This window comes from Diadema setosum, chromosome 5 (assembly GCF_964275005.1).
Source record: "Diadema setosum chromosome 5, eeDiaSeto1, whole genome shotgun sequence".
Lineage (NCBI taxonomy): Eukaryota > Metazoa > Echinodermata > Echinoidea > Diadematoida > Diadematidae > Diadema > Diadema setosum.
In genome coordinates, this window is record NC_092689.1 from 2979692 (window position 1) to 2998118 (window position 18427).

General features: G+C 38.0%; 1 protein-coding gene across 1 annotated transcript in view; it reads right to left on the bottom strand.

Annotated features, from left to right (window-relative positions):
• The window catches only part of LOC140229002 (RUN and FYVE domain-containing protein 2-like), a 68857-nt gene that overhangs the window by 15414 nt on the left and 35016 nt on the right, over positions 1-18427 (bottom strand). The window contains exons 3-11 of the mRNA XM_072309264.1: positions 17802-17919; positions 14625-14726; positions 11108-11314; positions 9766-9910; positions 7901-8002; positions 5265-5381; positions 3591-3758; positions 2172-2269; positions 728-814 (exon numbers count right to left, since the gene is read on the bottom strand). Coding sequence (XP_072165365.1) covers positions 728-814; positions 2172-2269; positions 3591-3758; positions 5265-5381; positions 7901-8002; positions 9766-9910; positions 11108-11314; positions 14625-14726; positions 17802-17919 — 1144 coding nt within the window. The remainder of the gene's footprint in view (positions 1-727; positions 815-2171; positions 2270-3590; positions 3759-5264; positions 5382-7900; positions 8003-9765; positions 9911-11107; positions 11315-14624; positions 14727-17801; positions 17920-18427) is intronic.

The following is an 18427-nucleotide window of genomic DNA, read 5'->3' on the forward strand; positions in this document are numbered from 1 at the left end:
AATAAAATAAAATATAACTGAGATTGTTCAGAAGAAAGAACCATGCTACAAAGAAGAAACCTATCACAGCATCTTTCAAACGGATGTTGACCTCAATGTGCCGCCGGCAGTTCTCGGGCAGTGGCAACATGTTTAGGTGCCAGATTTAGAAGAAGACTTAAGATAGATATGAGCAGTTGACTACAGCTAAAGATAATAATAGTGACTGGGCAAACAAGAAAAACTGGGATACGTGGGGGATCACCCTCACACTGGAATCAGGTATGCATATGTCTGAAACAATCTGCGACGGTCAGTAGGCATGGTCAATATCCATATACTGAGTGTGTGAAAATACACATTCAGCATTCTATCAAATATTTGGAAATATTTTTGTGGACCCTCGGTGGGTAACATGGAGGTGGTATGATGAGATTTGACACAGACAGGTTTGGGGGCTCAGTTCACTGCATTATCATATCTACTCACTGGATATGATATGATCTGTAATTCCTGTCCCCCCTCCCCCCCCCCAAAAAAAAAAAATAAATAAATAAATAAAAATAAATGAATAAATAAATATATACAAAAAATGCCAATGTCTCTACAGTTGGGGACTTCCAATCAGTATTCCTGCACTGTGATATGATAAGAAACAATGTACCCGGGAAAACAGCATTGTACACAACTCTTGCCAACATTAGATTTAAAAACTAAATCTGGATATAAAATGAAGACAAAAACATACCATTTTGCATCTCTATCTGCAATCTGCATCCCGAGTTTGCGCGCCGTTTCGGCGGCCGCCTGCTTTTGGCGATCCGATTCTCGCAGTCTGCATGCGGGCAAAACATGGGCACACATGGGAGGGGGGACGTTCCAGACATGGAAGAGCATGACACCAATTTGCAGACCAAACACCGAGCGGGGAACCATTAACGGCAGTGAGTAGGACACCAAGGATGGCAACAACAATAAGCGTGTGTGGGACCAAGGGAAAGAAGATGGGATAAAAATATATGAAAGTATAGAATGTCTGACAATATCTAGCTAAAGGTGATGATGCAATTTCACAATAACACCAAACAATCATGCAAGTAGCATCGCTTGTTTTGTTTTCTTTTCTTTTCTTTTCTTTTTTTTTTTTGTCTTTGACTGCTCTAAAACATTCATGTGTCAGGATCTCTTTATGTTGAGAAAGGAATGTGACATGAACAAGCACTTATGAAATAGAAGTGCACCGACAGTGACAATAACATAGCGACAGTTATTTACTGTCAGTTATATACTGATAATTACATACTAAGATTAAATACTGAAAGTTACATACTACCGGTTTAAATATTGACAATTACATACTGTCAGTTACATACTGGTTTATGTTTTTTCTGTACAGGATTGATAAAATGGATGCAACTCTATGTATTCTCATGTAATACTCAAAAAGTAGCACAGAGAATAAGAGCTACATATGCACAAAGTGAATTCATCCCCTTTTCACAATCATCATTACAATAATCATTATCATTACAATACAATAAACACTCAGCAACAGCCTGCTTTCCAATACACAAATTCTGGTACCAGCATAGCAGGCTGCTTACTACAGATCCACTTGTCCAACTAGTCTGGGGCTACTGAAACTCACGGCTAGGCAAGTGATATGTATAGGCACTTGCCCAAGGGTCTTTCCTAAAATAACCACTTGGGCAGTTAGGAAATAAAAACAAAATCTTTGGAAATGCCCTGCATGAGAACATTTTCAGGTAATAATGAGCTACTTAAAATCATTGCAGGGATCTGGAATAGCGTCAATTTGAATCACACACCGCAGACATCTATGCATTCTAGTGAACAAGGGTGGGCTTCATTTGCAATAGTAATTTCACATAGAGGATTTTATATGACAATATCATAGGATATAAATTTCTGGTAGGCAGGCAATGAATAGAAACTTACAGCAGGGCTGAGGTGATAGTCTGACGAGACACAAAGGGAAGATGTGTGAAGAGTAAAGTACAACTGTAGTCTGGATTATAAAAGCGTACATGCAATTTTTGAATTAATCTCAGCAAGAATTTGGACTAACCTGTCTGAACCATCTGTGTGCAGAGTGAAGGGGGGAAAAAAGTAGTCATTATAATCCACTATTAACAGTATCATCATAATCTGGAAAGCCAGCAAGAGCTCACCTTTCCTCGAGTTGTTTGATGGTCTCCACCATCTGGTTGGTCTTATCCTCAAGTTTACCGACCAGGTCGGATTTGTGTTTCATCGTCTCCTCATTGCCCTGTGGAGACAAACGCAGGACAAAAATATTATTGTGGCAGATCGCATCCGTCAACCTGTTCTCATGGTACGTGTAGATCACAGGCATCATTTGGTTTATGCAGAAATCGCCTTATCATGTTCATAATGGGTCCGTTTCATTAAACTGTTTTGCAATAGTTGCAAAAGTTGCATGAATTGCATATATTGCAGCAGCACTCACATTTTGACAACTGAATGGTTTTTTTCCGACTGCTGCCATGGTTACTGATATCATTGTAGCTTACAATTATTACAAACTTCTCTATGAAATATGGGCACCTGGTCTGCCTATAAATGACAGGAACATCATTATGAAGGGCATATCAACATTATGTCCAATTCATCTGAAATAGATATTTTAAGAGAAGAAATTTCTTCTTGCATTCATGAAAAAAATACATATTTTCCCCTTTGTTCCGGGATGCAAGCTTCAAACATAAGTAGTTCATAATGCTACGCTCCTACCAAAATTTGCTCTTCATTACTCAACAAATTCCTCTGAGATATCATTTGAGGTGTCCCTGAACTTTGACCACAGATCTTCCTGGAAGTGTCTGGGAGTCAAAGCAGTGGTTCAAAGGCTACACTAATTTTCACCCTGAAATCTTCTGTAATTGCTGGATCACTATTAAAAATGCTCTCATCATAGACTTGTTACGAAATTAATGCCATTATCACCCTCTTGTGACTTCTTTATCTTTGAATAGCAGAAACTTCTTTTATAAAGTACAATTTCATTCAAATTTTCATTGATTCAGTATACTAATACATTATTTTGAAATACCTTGACTTGATGGTAATGTTTTCACTTAAAATGGTTCAATTCTTCAGTTAGATCTAGTAGGGAAAATGGCTGTCTGATGTATATATGCTGTAGCATAGAATGATAACATCCTTGGCACTTCAATATTTGACCATTAGTTAACAACTACTCAAGCTATTCTCATGGAGAATTTGATACATGCCTTGTCAAGGTTGATATCATTCAAAAAATACATTAGTGCCAAAATTACCATCTACATTATATCATCATCATCATCACCACCATCATAATCACCACCATCACCATCAACAACCACCATCATCATTATCATCGTAATCAACAAAATCATCATCATCATCACTACTACCACAACCATCATCAACATTATCATCAGAAGCAGAGACAGAAATATTTAAACCATACACACCACCACCACCTGAACCACCATCATCATTACCACCATCGTCATAATCACCATCATCACTATCATCATAATCACCATCACCTATCACGATCATCTTCAGGGAGAAAGCCTCACCTGTATCTTCTTATACAGATCAATGTTGATGGCCTTGATCTCGTCCAGCTGTTTCCGTAGCGATATGATGGTATCCTGCTTCTCATGGATGTCCGTCTCCAGGAGCCTCATGGCCATCTCCATCTCCATCTTCAGGCTGATCTGGAGCTGGAGCTCCTGCTCCACATCCTGGACGAGGAGGAGAAGAAGAACCCCAAAAAGCATGTGAGACCTAAAATAGGGAGGTTTGTATGTTATGGGGGAGACTATGGATTTGGAGCACTTTCTGGAAGACAACAGAGGAATCTTCCACTTTTTGACTTACATGGGAGAGAAAGATATGAACACAATTATAAAGTCGATCTTGCATTACAGAAGAAGATATCGCTTCCAACTTAGCTCTTTTTCAAAAGAAATTGCAGTTATAATATTCTTGATTACTGTAGGAAAAGTCATGCTTTGATAGCATTAAATGTACTGTCACATAAAGTATAACATTTCTCAAGCATGATATGTCAGCAGGCATGATAAACATGGTGTCAAAATAATGAGACTACTTTACAGTTTGCTTGCAATTCAGTCAAAGACTGCATCATCTCATTAGAGCTTCTGTAAAAATCAATTTTCATTCACTGAAGATTATGAAATGCATTCTGTACCCCCTGGTATAATCTAAACGGAGGATCTCCTTCATTCTGTAAGACAGCTTCCACAAAGCTGCATCTACACTTTCTCCTCTCCTTCTCCTCTCCATTCACATCAATTTTGAAGACAGGAATAAACCTATTCACATGGGAGCAATTATGCCGATACACAAAAAGGTGACCATTATTTCAATGTAGCTGAAACTACTTCATGGAGCATTCTGTGCAGAACAACCTAACTACTTCAAACACACACACCTACAATATCTCCCTATTAAGATCACCTGTCTATATCATGAACATCTGCCATTTTCAAAACCTGTCGTTAGGAGACAGCTTGATAAGAGCTTGGGAACTATCATAAAAGATGTACCCGTTTCTTGGGAATCCCCCTTTTATTTTGAATAGTGATTGCCTTTTAAATGTAGTGAAGGTCAAATAAGATCAGGGCCTCTTGCGCAACACATATGCTCTCATCCTGAAACGCTAAAACCACTTCATATGCTGTGAATATGGACCACATTAAAATGAGTAAGCCATATTCAACAGCTGACATCATTATTAGGTGGGTTTCTTTCTTTCTTTCATTTTTTGCTACTTGTTCTTTCAATCTGTCAGGGTTTCTGCTCCTATACATGATTTTCACTATGTTATTGTTCCCTAGCAATCATATTCGTTTGTTTGCTGTTTTGTGTGGGTTGTTTTTTTCTTTATATCAGAAAGTGGTATATATTCCAACTTGAAATCAAAAGCCCATTGTGACCTTTACATTAAAATCAGTGTAGCACTCCTACTGGTAACAAACACACAGCTAATACCAACCCCCTAAATCTGTTCTCTTCCTGTGACTTTCCCATGCACTTGGACCTGTCTTGAAAGATCACTAATCACTGGAAACCTATGTGGTTTGTTTGGATTTTTTCTCCCCTGCTTTTTTCAGGTGATAATCTGCTGCAGTGTCTGTACATCACGAATGGACATTCAGATGGATATTCACGACAGGACATTCAGATGGACATTGAGATGGACATTCAGATTATGATTCACTGACCAGTCTCATCTGAGTCTCTTGCTGTAGTTTCTCCTTGGCCTCTGTGTACATCTCATTCAGGCCTATCCTGGATGTGTTGTACGTCTCTCTCTCCACCGCCATGTCAGCCTTGGCAATCTGTCCAATAAAAACAAAAGTATGTGCTTTGAAATGAATGCAGATTCTCTCACGATACCATTTTTTTTTCTTTCTGAGGCTACCATACTTGCATGCAGGTATACACACAACTGTTTTACCCATCTGTACTTGCATTCACAGTAAAATGGACTTCATTCTTTCAAGTACTCTGCCCTTCCCAATCCTTGCACTCACACACAAACACAAACATAAATACATACACTCATTCATCCATGCCCACATACTTGCAAACATACACAGAAGACCAAGACACAGCAACACGAACATCTACAAATACATGCACACACACACACACAAACACAGATACAAACACTGACACAAGCACTAACACAAACACCTTAGAAGTCTTTCATATGTAAGGCCAAAAAAAAAAAAATTGTTGCATTGGCGTAACATGAGATTTTCAAATAGGGTCGGTCGGGCGGGGTTTTTTTTTTTTTTTTTTTTTTTTTTTGCTACCTGCATTTTACGTGTAAAACTCGTGCTCAGCTCAGTAAACAGTTACAACTGCTGCACCGAATGTGCTGTGTTCATCTATTCTACAAATCATTCATGAGGCCGATATTACTGGAATTATACCCCTTCACAGAATTTAAAGATGTTGAAATCCCTATCCTGAATGTTTTCACTTCATATTTTACTATTTTGACTTAGATAAGATAGATGCAAATTGACCCATATGTACGATCTTTTCATCGCACACGGCGATCTCTATTACAGTCCCACATATACAGATTCGTGTAAGTTCTCCACACAAGAAACCTACGGCAAAACTGTGCACAATACATCGCAGTCTGAATGCTACGTATACACTGAATAAATCTTGTTAGAGTACGTGTCCGTGTTGGAAACAGATGACGTACTGATCAAGGAAGGCTTATGCGAGGCGCTAGATCTCTCCCTCGTACATCCGATATCCCCAGAGCCGTTTCCACTTCCGGGTTTGTGCGATCGCGATCACAATCAACAAGATATTTGATATCGATAGCAAAAAAATAATAAAAAAACAGGGGGTCGGCGGAATTTTTAGGGTCGGGCGGGTTACGCCAATGCAACAATTTTTTTTTTTGGCCTAAGCCTGTTGCGGGTTTATCAACAGCTAACATAAAGAGAGCATATTTTGTAAGAAACCTTCAACCACAAACATGTTCACCTGACTCCAAGAACTCACACCATGAACCACCATGTAACCTAAAACATCATTCTCCTCCTCCTCCTCATCATCATCATCACCATCATCATCACCACAATCAGCATCATCAGTATCATCAACATCGACATCATCATCATCGCAGTCATTGTCGTCATCGTCATCATCACCATCATCGTCTTTATCACTACCATCATTATTTCCATCACAATCATCCAATGCTCCTTTTCTCAACTGAAACCCCCAAACCAGTACCATAGCCTTCTTCTCACGGGTTAGCCCCATTCTATGCTTAGACCAGGATTATCCCATTTTCCCCTCGCTTGTGTTCTCAATCATGAACAATGTGTAAGATAAGGGCTAAAAAAAGACAGACAAAAACAACTGTTGTTCTTGTCAATTGCAAAACTCTTATCTTTGGATTATTTTGTCTGTAATAAATATTCATAAGAACTTTGCATAGCAAAGACAAAGTGGAATTTTCTGAAGAATAACAAACTCGCCCATATGATCCGGTATTAGACAGGAAAGAATATTCATGGAGATAGCTCAATCTCGCACTTGATAAATCCCTGGGCTTTTAGTTTTCCGTTCTGTTCCTACCAAAATGCAAAATGCTAGACAGTCCTGGAATATTGCTGGGATTTGCCCACTTTCAAGAAAGCCACTGAGAATGAATATTAGAGATGGTTAACCTTCATCGCTGGGAAATTGATACGGATGGATGGTGAGGGAGCCTTAACATCTGCAATATGGTGAGTCAAAGACAAAATTTTGCCTATGGAGCAATAGCTTACTAGTATCTACACAGCACACTGGATGAGCTCTGTACTGAAAATGCATATTTGGTATGGAAGCACAAACACACACACTGATTTCACTACAGGTGAAATTAATGAAATGTAGCTATTGAGTACTGTAAACAAAACACACAAAAACAACACAAAATTTTCAATGATTATGTGACTTATTCAAATGCTTGCCGATGGAAATAACAAAAAAAAAAAGATGATATTGAATATGGACCAAATGTTGCATTCATTCACTCAAAAAAAGTATGCAAAATAAAAAAAACAACAAAAAATTGGATCAGTGCTGACTCTCTCTTAGTTTGCAGGATTTGTATGCAGACCTGACAAAAACAACAATAAGAAACTAAACTCATAACAGGCAATTATTTGCTGTTGAGATTGCAGGCTCTCAAATTGAATGCACAGCTTCTGCGATGCTCTCTCAACATGTAATAAGCCCTATGAAAATTCAGCTAAAGGATAAAGATGGTTGACTCAAAAAACAAACAAACAAACAAACAAACAAATAGAATCATCAGAGTACTTTCAAGGAGTACCTCAAGTTTTCTCTCTGTGTGTTGCTTTAGGACATTGTTCTCTGCTTGGAGTAGGTCATTTTGGCCCTGGATGCTAAGGATGTTGTTATTTGCCACGGCCAACTGGAGAAAAAAAAAAGACGTAAATTAGTCTGGATCAATATTTCTCTATTCCAACAGCCAATTCAAAGAGATACATGTACGTTGGGTAGCAGCATATTCTGAACTGTGCTTTCATACTATAGGCATCTCAGTTCAATTCTACACCCCCCCCCCCAACTTCTATCTGCCTGACAGCCATATTTGGACAAATTGTTCAGCGGGTTGGCCAGCTTAGTCTCATGTCATTCCTGCACTATTCATGCTCGCTGTTACACATTTGCCCAAGTTATACAGATGCAGACACGCTGGAGAATACTAAACGAAAAAGTATGTGCGACAGACATACCATATTTTTGTACAATTCTCTTCTTTTATTTGCTTTTGCTGTGATATCTTGCAGAATTCAGACTTCAAACACTATTTGCTTTTGCAGTGGGACACTGTATTTCCATGATAGCAAATGAATGACATGCCTAACTACTGCTATTGAAAGAGCAATTTACACTGTTTATTCGTGGAATTGAAGCTAAAATCTTCCAGTAGCAGCACTGCATCAGACGTTAGCAATGTTAACACTCAATGAATGTGAATGAGCATGAAAATGAATGCATACCAGCATTAAAGACTGGATATATAACAAAAACAGACAGTAGTCTTTGTTGTGTATACATAAATGTATATATCTGATACTTTTGATATGAAATCAATATGTGATGAATTGAGCTTTTAGCTTGAAATTGTACAGAGGTAGATATCTTGATAATAATATTTTGTGGAATGTAGATTACACAATACCACCTTTGGAATGAGACATGACAGTAGCCAAGGTCACACTGGTCAAATTTCTCAAAGTTCAAGTTTTCAAAGTTTTGCTACTGTGACTGAAAATTCCTGAAAACTAAAGATAGGGAAACTTCCCAAACCTCCACAAATCTTCTTAAAGTTTGTCACATGACCAGTGCAATTCCTGTTTGCTGGAATCACACTCAATGGAATAAACAAATGTAACAGTCATCAGCTGTCAGTTTTTTGTTTGTTGCCCATGCGCATCAGTGATCCAAACTTCGAGAACTTATCAAAAACTGAAACTTTGAGACGTTTGGCCACCAGTGTGAACGGATGAGCAAACTTTGCGATGTGTTCTTGAAGTTAACCTTCAAGAAGTGTAGCCAGTGTGACTGTGGCAAGTGTTTAAGGACAAGTCCACCTTAATAGTCATGTGGATTGAGTGACTGCAGCAATATTGGTAGAACACATCAGTAAAAGTTTGGGGAAAATCGTACAATCCGTTCAAAAGTTATGAATTTTTAAAGTATCTGCGCAGTCACCGCTAGATGAGAAGACTGTTACAGTGTATGATGTCACATGCATAGAACAACATAAGGAAAATATACAGGGAATTTCACAAAATTTTATTTTTTGAAATAAGTGCTCATTTCCTTGACTTGCCAATGACATATGTTAAGGGTAATATTATTCCCCCTGCCTTCTGAAAGAGGCAAGTGTTCTTTTATTATGGGAGAAAAGTGAAAATCTGTCGAATTTTCTTCATATTTTCTTTGTATCGTTCTACATGTGACATCACAAGCTGCAGTAGTCATCTCATCCAGCAGTGACTGAGTAGAAACTTCACAAATTCATAACTTTTTAATGGATTGTCTGATTTTCCTCAAACTCCCACTGATGTGTTCTACTAATATTGCTGCCTTCACTAAATCCACTTGTCTATGAAGGTGAACTTATCCCTTAAAATGATGGCCCCACTAAGACAGCATCCACACTACCTCCTCCTTCATTTTGGAGTTGGCATCCTCTAAGGCCTTGATGCGCGACTGCAGGCTGGCGATCTGTGACGTCAAGTGGCGGTTGTGCTCCTCCAGAAAATTCTTCTGATCCAGGATGTTGGTGAGGTTGACTTCTGCGGGACCACTGTCACAAACAAAGAGAGAAAGAGACAAAGAATAAAAAAGAATATACAGGTAAAAAAAAGCACTGTCAGACCTGCTGTGGCAATAGAATGTCGTCTAGACATGACCTGATTTCGCGGAAACCCTAATCCCTGAGGATTACTATGAAAACCTCAGAATTTATCTGAGGATCTCGAGAGACATGTTGGATGGAGAAACAGGTAATGTGTATTATAGTCTGCATCTGTTCTTCATAAGAATTTTGATCTACAGTACTTCATGAGAATCACTGTAATTGTAATTACTACAATAATGGGGGTGATGTCAGATAACAAATGTTGTGCTTCTGGTTATCAAGGAATTTCGGAGGAAAATGAAAACTTGCTCCAGACTGCTCAAGGTAGCGCTGATTTGTGCATCAATTGCACCTTCACCACACATGTCTGAGAGTATGGAAAACAGCCAAGCGCAGTGCACTTTCAACTCAGCGCTTGCTACTACCCATCATTCATGCCCCACTGTGAGCTGATGGAATGACATAAAACTTGGCATGTTGTTGACAGAGTCAAGTGCATTCTTTCTGCACTGAAGAAGTTCAAGGGCAACTCTAATCCATGTTTAAGCTGGCTTTTGTAGAAATGAATGTATTCATTTCTACAAAAGCCAGCTTTACTGTATACAGTAAAGCCAGTATTTGGGGGGGGGGGGGGTGAATCAGACAAATTATCAGAGAATTTCAGAACTTTTAAACCTCCACATGCTCTAAAGAAAATATGACATGCATGTCATATATGCCACAATCTTATTCAAATTAGCTGAGCTGATGATGTCACTAGCTCACAACACTCCCATTGGTGGGTTCATAAAAACATATTTTTTTGGGAGTGCAAAATCATGCTATCATAGAACTTTCATATTAAATGTCACTACCAGTAATAGGTTTATGGTCATATGACACAATGGATATGATTCATTCATTTTGATATCACTGAAGGGAAATTTATCCTAAATGTTTGAAACACATCAGTGAAGTTTGAGGAGAACTACAAAGTTGCATATCATATAACTGTGTGTGACCAATATCAGTTTAATGCAAAAAAAAAAAGAAATAAAGTAATTATGCTCTTTTAAGAATTAAAAGAACTTTCAGTGTTCAGTCTATTTGGGTTTATTCATATCATTGGTGTTAACATGAGTGGAGTGTCACTTTAAATCTCACGTGGGTGATCCTGAGGCAGCTTCCATGGGCTTGTCCAGGTAGTTGCCATCCTTGAAGTACATGCTGAAGTCGATGACCGATGGGGCGGAGTCCAGGTCGTCGCCCTTGAGGCAGAAGTTGCAGTCGATAGCGTTGAGGCCCACAAGGAGGCCACCGATCACCATAGCTTCTTCTTCCATGATGAGGGCTGTGGGCTCGTACCACTCTCTGAAGTATGGGAAACATAGAATCCACTCAATTTCAATTTCAATTTTGATTTCAACTGAGTAAAAGAGATCTATTCTTACCTAACTAAACGGTCTTAATATATTTCATTTGCATAATCCCAAAACACTTTTACAGCTGTGCAATCTATCGGGTATCACAGTCCAGGGCTCCATTTCAAAGAAAGCTCCTATGACAGGCATCAGCAACTCTTGCTGCAATGGCAAGTGTCATGGTAATGTTAAGAATCCCTTGAAACTTGAACCTTGAATGGGTAATCCCTGCAGCAGCTTGTAGAAAGCTAAACTGGGATGATTGTCCGTTGCTTCAAGAAGTTGCCATCCTAGCACAAATTGCCATCCTGACGTCATTCGCGAAATGAGACCCAGATATCTGGAATTCTCTACTTGCTCTTGCTGGAACCCTAAATTCTTGTACTCGTGTTCATTAAAAAAAAAAAGCAGTGAAAAATATTCTTTTTAAGGTGTCTTTGCTGTTTCAGCAGCTGTGATCAGTGCATATCACATGCAAAGCTCCATAGCTCTCATTTCATTCAATGGGCCAAATGCATAAAACAAGCAATTGCTTGTAAGCAATTGCTTTAAGCAAAAGCACAAGCTCGTCTAGTAAAAGGTCTAGCTCAAGCAATTGCTTAAATCCATATGCATAACCTTTGCTTGTGCTCATACCTTTTACTTGTCCTGCACAAGCAATTGCTTGCGTTTTCAACAAAAGGGACGTCACGCCTGTGCGAACACAAGAACAAAGGCGATTGTGATAGCATGTATTTGAAAGGGCATGTGTGTGCCAAACCATTTCCTGACATAGCAGAAGAGCTATGAAATGCACACACAGACTCACACACACATATATACATACACACATACTGGCTGATTCCCATCACTGCTTATAGTAGCCCAGATCTGCCAGATCGCACGTGGAGAGAGGTCTCCTTGCTCTCCACCGAGTCAGACATCCTACCTGTTTTTCATTATATTTTGCGTGCTAACCACTGGACATTCCCGTTGTTGAAACCAAAAAGTTTCTTACACTTCTTAGGGGTAATTTCTTGTAGATTTATACCACTCCTGCACAAGTGTGGTCGTTCTTTTATGAATGTGAAAATGATACTTAAAAGGGAACATCCCAGTTAAGCAAAAGCTCAAGCTCATTTTACAGAGCTTGGAAAATTGTAAGCAATTGCTAGCAAGACCAAGCAAAAGGTATGTTTTATGCATACGTTTTTAAGCAAATGCTTGGTCTCTAAGCAATTGCTTGTGCTCGCTAACAAAAGCTTCTGCTCGCAAGCAATTGCTTGTTTTTATGCATGTGGATTCGAGTAAAAGGCTAGCACAAGCAATTGCTAGCGTTTATGCATCCGGCCCAGTGAGTTGGATCAAATGTGCCATCGCCACCATGGTGTCAAAATGGTCAACCAACAGCACCAAAAATTCTTTCCCTGCATTCTGGGATTCTTTTTAAGCAAGAAGTTCACCATTTTTTTACCCTTTCTATCTTTCCTCCTCCTCTTCTCTGGAACATGTCATCCACATATGGATACATTGAATATGTCGAATAAATTTGTTTATGTTCTGAGCTGCAAGCATATTAAGCCTTGCTTTAAGCTGTGGTCCTTCTGTTTCGTTGATATATCACTTGTTTGCCTCAAGCTGATTACAGTGTACATTATTGTATTCCTTTTGATCAAATGAAATATGTCTCTTGATTTATGTATGATGATTGATACAGACAGCCAAAAAAATCAACTCAAATCAAATGAGGTCACACTGTAATACAATGTGGCATTTGGGCAGCACGTAGCACATCTGCCAAGGATGCACTAATTTAACTACAGGGAGGAAGAAGAGGACGTACCAGAAATTGAAGAATAAGAAATGATTTAATTTCTTCCTTTTTATTCCAAAACAAAATTTTTCGCATTACCTTCACCTCTAATGTGAAAGCTTTTCAAAGCAGTCTTGATTCTTTTGTTTCTTATTTCTTCACTAATTATGTTTCTTATTTCTTCACTAATTATATTGAAAACTGCTTATGAAAGAATCATGGAAGTGGATATGTTGTTGAATGGGAGTGAGTAGAGGAGTGTAAGTAAGTCAATACCCGAAAACATAATGCCTCCGGCACCACTTCATGGCGGAGGCATAAAAAAGAAAAGAAAAGATAATACAGTAATTGAAAATAAATGAATAACAAAGTCAAAATTAAACAACTATATTGTAAGAACTAGCAATACACATTGTGGAAACTGAAATAGGTACAATGGATTTCGGGAGAAAAAAAAAAGAAAGAACATAACCTAGAATCATCAACTCGTTCCATGTTGTTACTGCTTTGGTATGTGGAAGTAGGCGTAGCAACAAAAGAAAAAACCTCATTTGACCCTCCAATGCATATGATGGCAAATCACAAAGACATCCAAAGAAGAATATCTCTCAGCGCCCTCTTGTGGTGAAAAACACACATTCACAATCCTCCAAATCAAATCCCAGAGCGTATTAAAAGGTCACAAGTGGAGTGTCTGCAATGATAGACACTGCGGGGCCCCTATTCCATCCATGAGATATCTATCCGGCATGACCTACAGCAATTTCAACGGAGGTTTCATTTGAATCATTAATAAAGTAGCAAAGACAACACCTCATGGTTGATTTAATTTACACTCCTATTCTTGCCTAATTGCTTCAAGAAATAGACTGGTATGCAAGCAGATTGTATAAACTATGTCTAAGTATGACACCCTTCCATCCATTATAAGTACTTCCAAGTTAGTATACAGATGAAGACATCTATAGCATGCATATAAGGAAACATCTTGTATGTCATGCAAATACCCGGCGCATAATCAAATTTTCACAATTGGCCAACAAAATGACAGATCCTAGGATCACTTTGTTTTACTTTGTTTTTGGATATCTCAGCCATTTCAAACCAATTTTCATCACATAAACATTGAATTCCTCTTGGAATTGTATGCTCTTAAACATTTTATCACGTGGTTCCTAAGTATCTTGCGAAAACTTTTAAGCTGAATAGTCATCTCAGGCGATACTATACCATCCCTTTAAAGCCAACTTGAAGGAAACTGCAAAATCAGAAGATCTGGCTGAAAGATGAACAATTCTAAATTTCTTCAAAAGAGAAAAGTCTGTACCGTCATTATCTCATCATCATTGAAGGTCTATGAACATTTGGGAAATTGAAACCAAAAGTTCTTACGAAGGTCGTCCTGGGGTTCAAATTGGCCTATCGTCAGGACATTTAGCTGACTGTGACAAAAAAGGGAGAGGCTTACATCAGCAAATCCTTCTTTTCTATGATGGCCTTGAAGTAGTCAGCCAACTTCTTCTGCATCATGGCAAGCCTCAACCACGCTCTCCCCCGTCCAATGCTGGTCCTGGAAATGAAAAAAGAGAAAATGGCAATATCAGGTTTTTTTATGCCAATGGAGTCATTTCAAAATTGCAGAAGAGCTGATCCAAAACATGGAGTCCATTTGAGATAATGGTTTGATGGGCCTTTAACACAATGCAAATGACATCTTTTGAAAAAGCACATACATTTGTCTGACTGCGTGAAAGATCAAGACATCCATGCATTGTAGCAAGCAATTTGTGGATATGGAGATACTACAGAAGACCAGAAGAACAATATCCTTCAAATATTTCCAAGAATGGCCTGAAGAAGAGGCTCAGAAAGCCAAGCTGATGAAAAAGCTTTTGAAAAAAGGCAGCTGTGCATTTGTCTGAATGCATAAAGATAGATGCCCAAGGGAAGTAATTTGTGGAAATGCAAAAAGTCCCCCCAAAACGACTGGAAAGATTGACTTTGATAACGACGTCACTCTTCTGTTGAAAGTACTCCATAGAGTGGTCTTATGCCACAAGATACATTGTATGTTTTATAAAATAGCACTACATATTCTTTATGTGCAGCAGAGATGAAAATTCTTGTCACTGGCATGCCATCATGGAAAGCAGGTGGTGATATGTTAACATGAGGAATTTCACATTGTTTTGGCATCATCCCTGCGCAAGATTCTCTACAGTAATCTGCCTTGAAAACTGGTGCAGATACCCTCCCAAAGATATGTGTATCTCACTGATTTATATATATATATATATATATATAATGTGATGATGCTGATATTCCTACCGCACACCTCTGTCATCTTAAGTGAAATTATTAACTATTAACTCATGCTCAACTTATATTTAATATATTGTGTTTAGAGTTCAGATTTGTTATGCTCAAAAACATATATTTCGTTTCACAAACAGATATTAAAGCTGAGGAAGACCACGGTCGAAAGCTTCACAACTCTGCCGGTTTCATGCCACATCCTCTGTTATCTACATTGTCTCAACTATTATATATATATATATATATATATGGGTAATTCTGTGAAGTTGGGGCACAAAGTGTGACATTTTAGCATAACTCAATACTAATTATGCTATACATATATTGTTTATAGGCTTTACATGTGTATTGAGACCATACATTTTCCTAGAAATTTTGTGCCATTCAGACTCAATTTTGATGAAGTTATTAAAACGATATGTAACGGTGTCCTGTAGCATCGTGACGTGTCCATGTAGCATCGTGATAGTTAAAATCTGGTCCTAAAAGACAAATTAATGCAATTAGCTTGACCAAAATTTGATATAATATGCATAATTACTAGATTAGTCAGATAAATATCTTAACTCTCCTTTCCACAGTTTTACTTTTACAAGAAAATTACACGTGTCACTATGCTACCAAATGTCACAAAAAAAGGACAGCGCATAGCATCGTGATACATTTTGTAATTTTCTTTTAAAATTAAAACTGTGTACAGGAAATTTGAGATATTTAGCTATCTCATTCATATCTTGTAAATATGCATATTGCATCAAATTTTGGTCAAGCTAATTGCCATAATTTGTTTCTTAGGACCAAATTTTAAAATATCACGATGCTACATGGACATGTCACGAAGCTACAGGACACTGTTACATATTGTTGAATAACTTCATCAAAATTGAGTCTGAATGGCAAAAAATTTCCAGGAAAATGTGTGGCCTCAATGCAAATGTAAAGTCTACAAACAATAAATGTATAGCATAATTAATATTGAGTTATGCTGAAATGTATTTTTTAAATATCACGATGCTACATGGACACTGCCCCAACTTCATGGAATTACCCACATATATATATACACACACACATACTGGGCAGATAGATAAATAGAAAGATAGGTAGGTAGGTAGGTAGGTAGGTAGGTAGATAGATAGATAGATAAATAGATAGATAGATAGATTGATTGATCGATAGGTAGGTATATAGATAGATAGATAGATTGACAGACAGATAAATAGAAGATAGATATTTCATGATTTATCTACCTCATCTATCACTCATTTTCTTGCATTCCTATCTACAAAGTACCTTTAATGCCATTGTCCTAGTATACCGCCAACCTGTCATTCTAGTTTGGACTCTTTTCTGTTGTTCTATCCATCTCCCATTTTGAGGTCATAATAACTGGCTGCATTCAGGCCATTAAAGTCTAATTTCCTCGGTAGATTACCTAATAATCCTCCGCAGCATTATCCCTTTATAATTTCCAATAAGGCTGCAATCTCTTTAATTTCTACTTTGTTCTTTCCTTCCAATTTCTCAGCATGATTCCCGCATGCAATTTTTTTAATAAACAGGCTGAGTATTAATTTCCAAGGAGGAAGGGACGTGAGCTAATTGTGTTTTTTCTGCCTGGTTATACCATCACTCACAACAGGATATGACACTAGCATGCATAAAGAGTTTGCATCCAAGATCAGCTGAGTAATTCTTATAGAGCTCCCCCTTGAAACTATGTTATTAACAGTGCTGCAATTAATGCTCTCGGGGCCATTACCTCACATTGCCGTCAACATCATTTACAGACATGTCACGGACGGTTTTCACAGAGTTAAATAATTTCATCAGACTACCTTTTCTTTTCTCAGACTTTTCTGCCATAACCAATCAAGAGACAAATACAATATAATCATAAATAAACAAAACCCACTGAGATATTTTTTTTTTCTCTCAAACTACAAAATACATGTTTAATCTATGGGGACTTATCAGATCTTGGATACAATAGGTTTATAGCAAACACTTGTCAAGAGGGTCTAAGAAGACATTTAGATGAGATTTGGTTTGGGCTTGAGCAAGGCACCTACAGAATGAGGCCATAACCAACAGTACATTGTACTTTCTGCAGAAATATCATGTATGGATAAGTATTGCATGTTTAATGATAATTTTACATGGGGTGGTGGGGGGGGGGGTTACTTGGGACCAATCGGATGATTAACTTTGATATCCTTGGCATACCTCAGTTCATATCATATATATATTTTTTATCAATCTTTTAATGCACTGAGAAAACAAAGAGAAATATAAATGCAACTAAAACTACAACATTTTGAGAACTTACTTTATGCCTGGCAGATTCCTCACGCTGTCGATGATCTCTGAAAAGTCTGGTATCACTTTCTCCAGGGACTCGACTGCACCCCAGAAGGACCTCTTCTTCTCCAGGAAGGTCTTCTTACCTGTCAAACAAGAGACATCACCATACCATCTCACCTTTAAACATTGTAAGAATGACATCAAAACATTGATTGCATGCATACATGTATATATGTGTAAAGCAATCAGCCATATTCATGTATGTGTCGAACAAAACTTTCGACTGGCTGCAGTGATGATGTAATGTTTCATAAATTCAAGCAAACTTTACCAGATACTGCATTTCTTTGCTAACATCAACATTTTTAACTATGAAATCACCGTTTTCATCATTACTAGCTAATCATTTGAGGAGGGTCTCAAAAGGGCATGCCTAAAGCTGCAGCTAAAAACAGTAAGTCAATAAACTCATGTCACACACATCACATCATATTTTGTATGTTTCATGCCCATACCATGATGTCTCATTGAGTGATTACAATTTTATTTTCTGGATATTGGGAGATACTGGGATAAAAGGAAAACCCCAAGAAACATCATATTCTCTCATCATCATAAAAAAGAGAGTCGGACCGGAGTCATCACACCTAA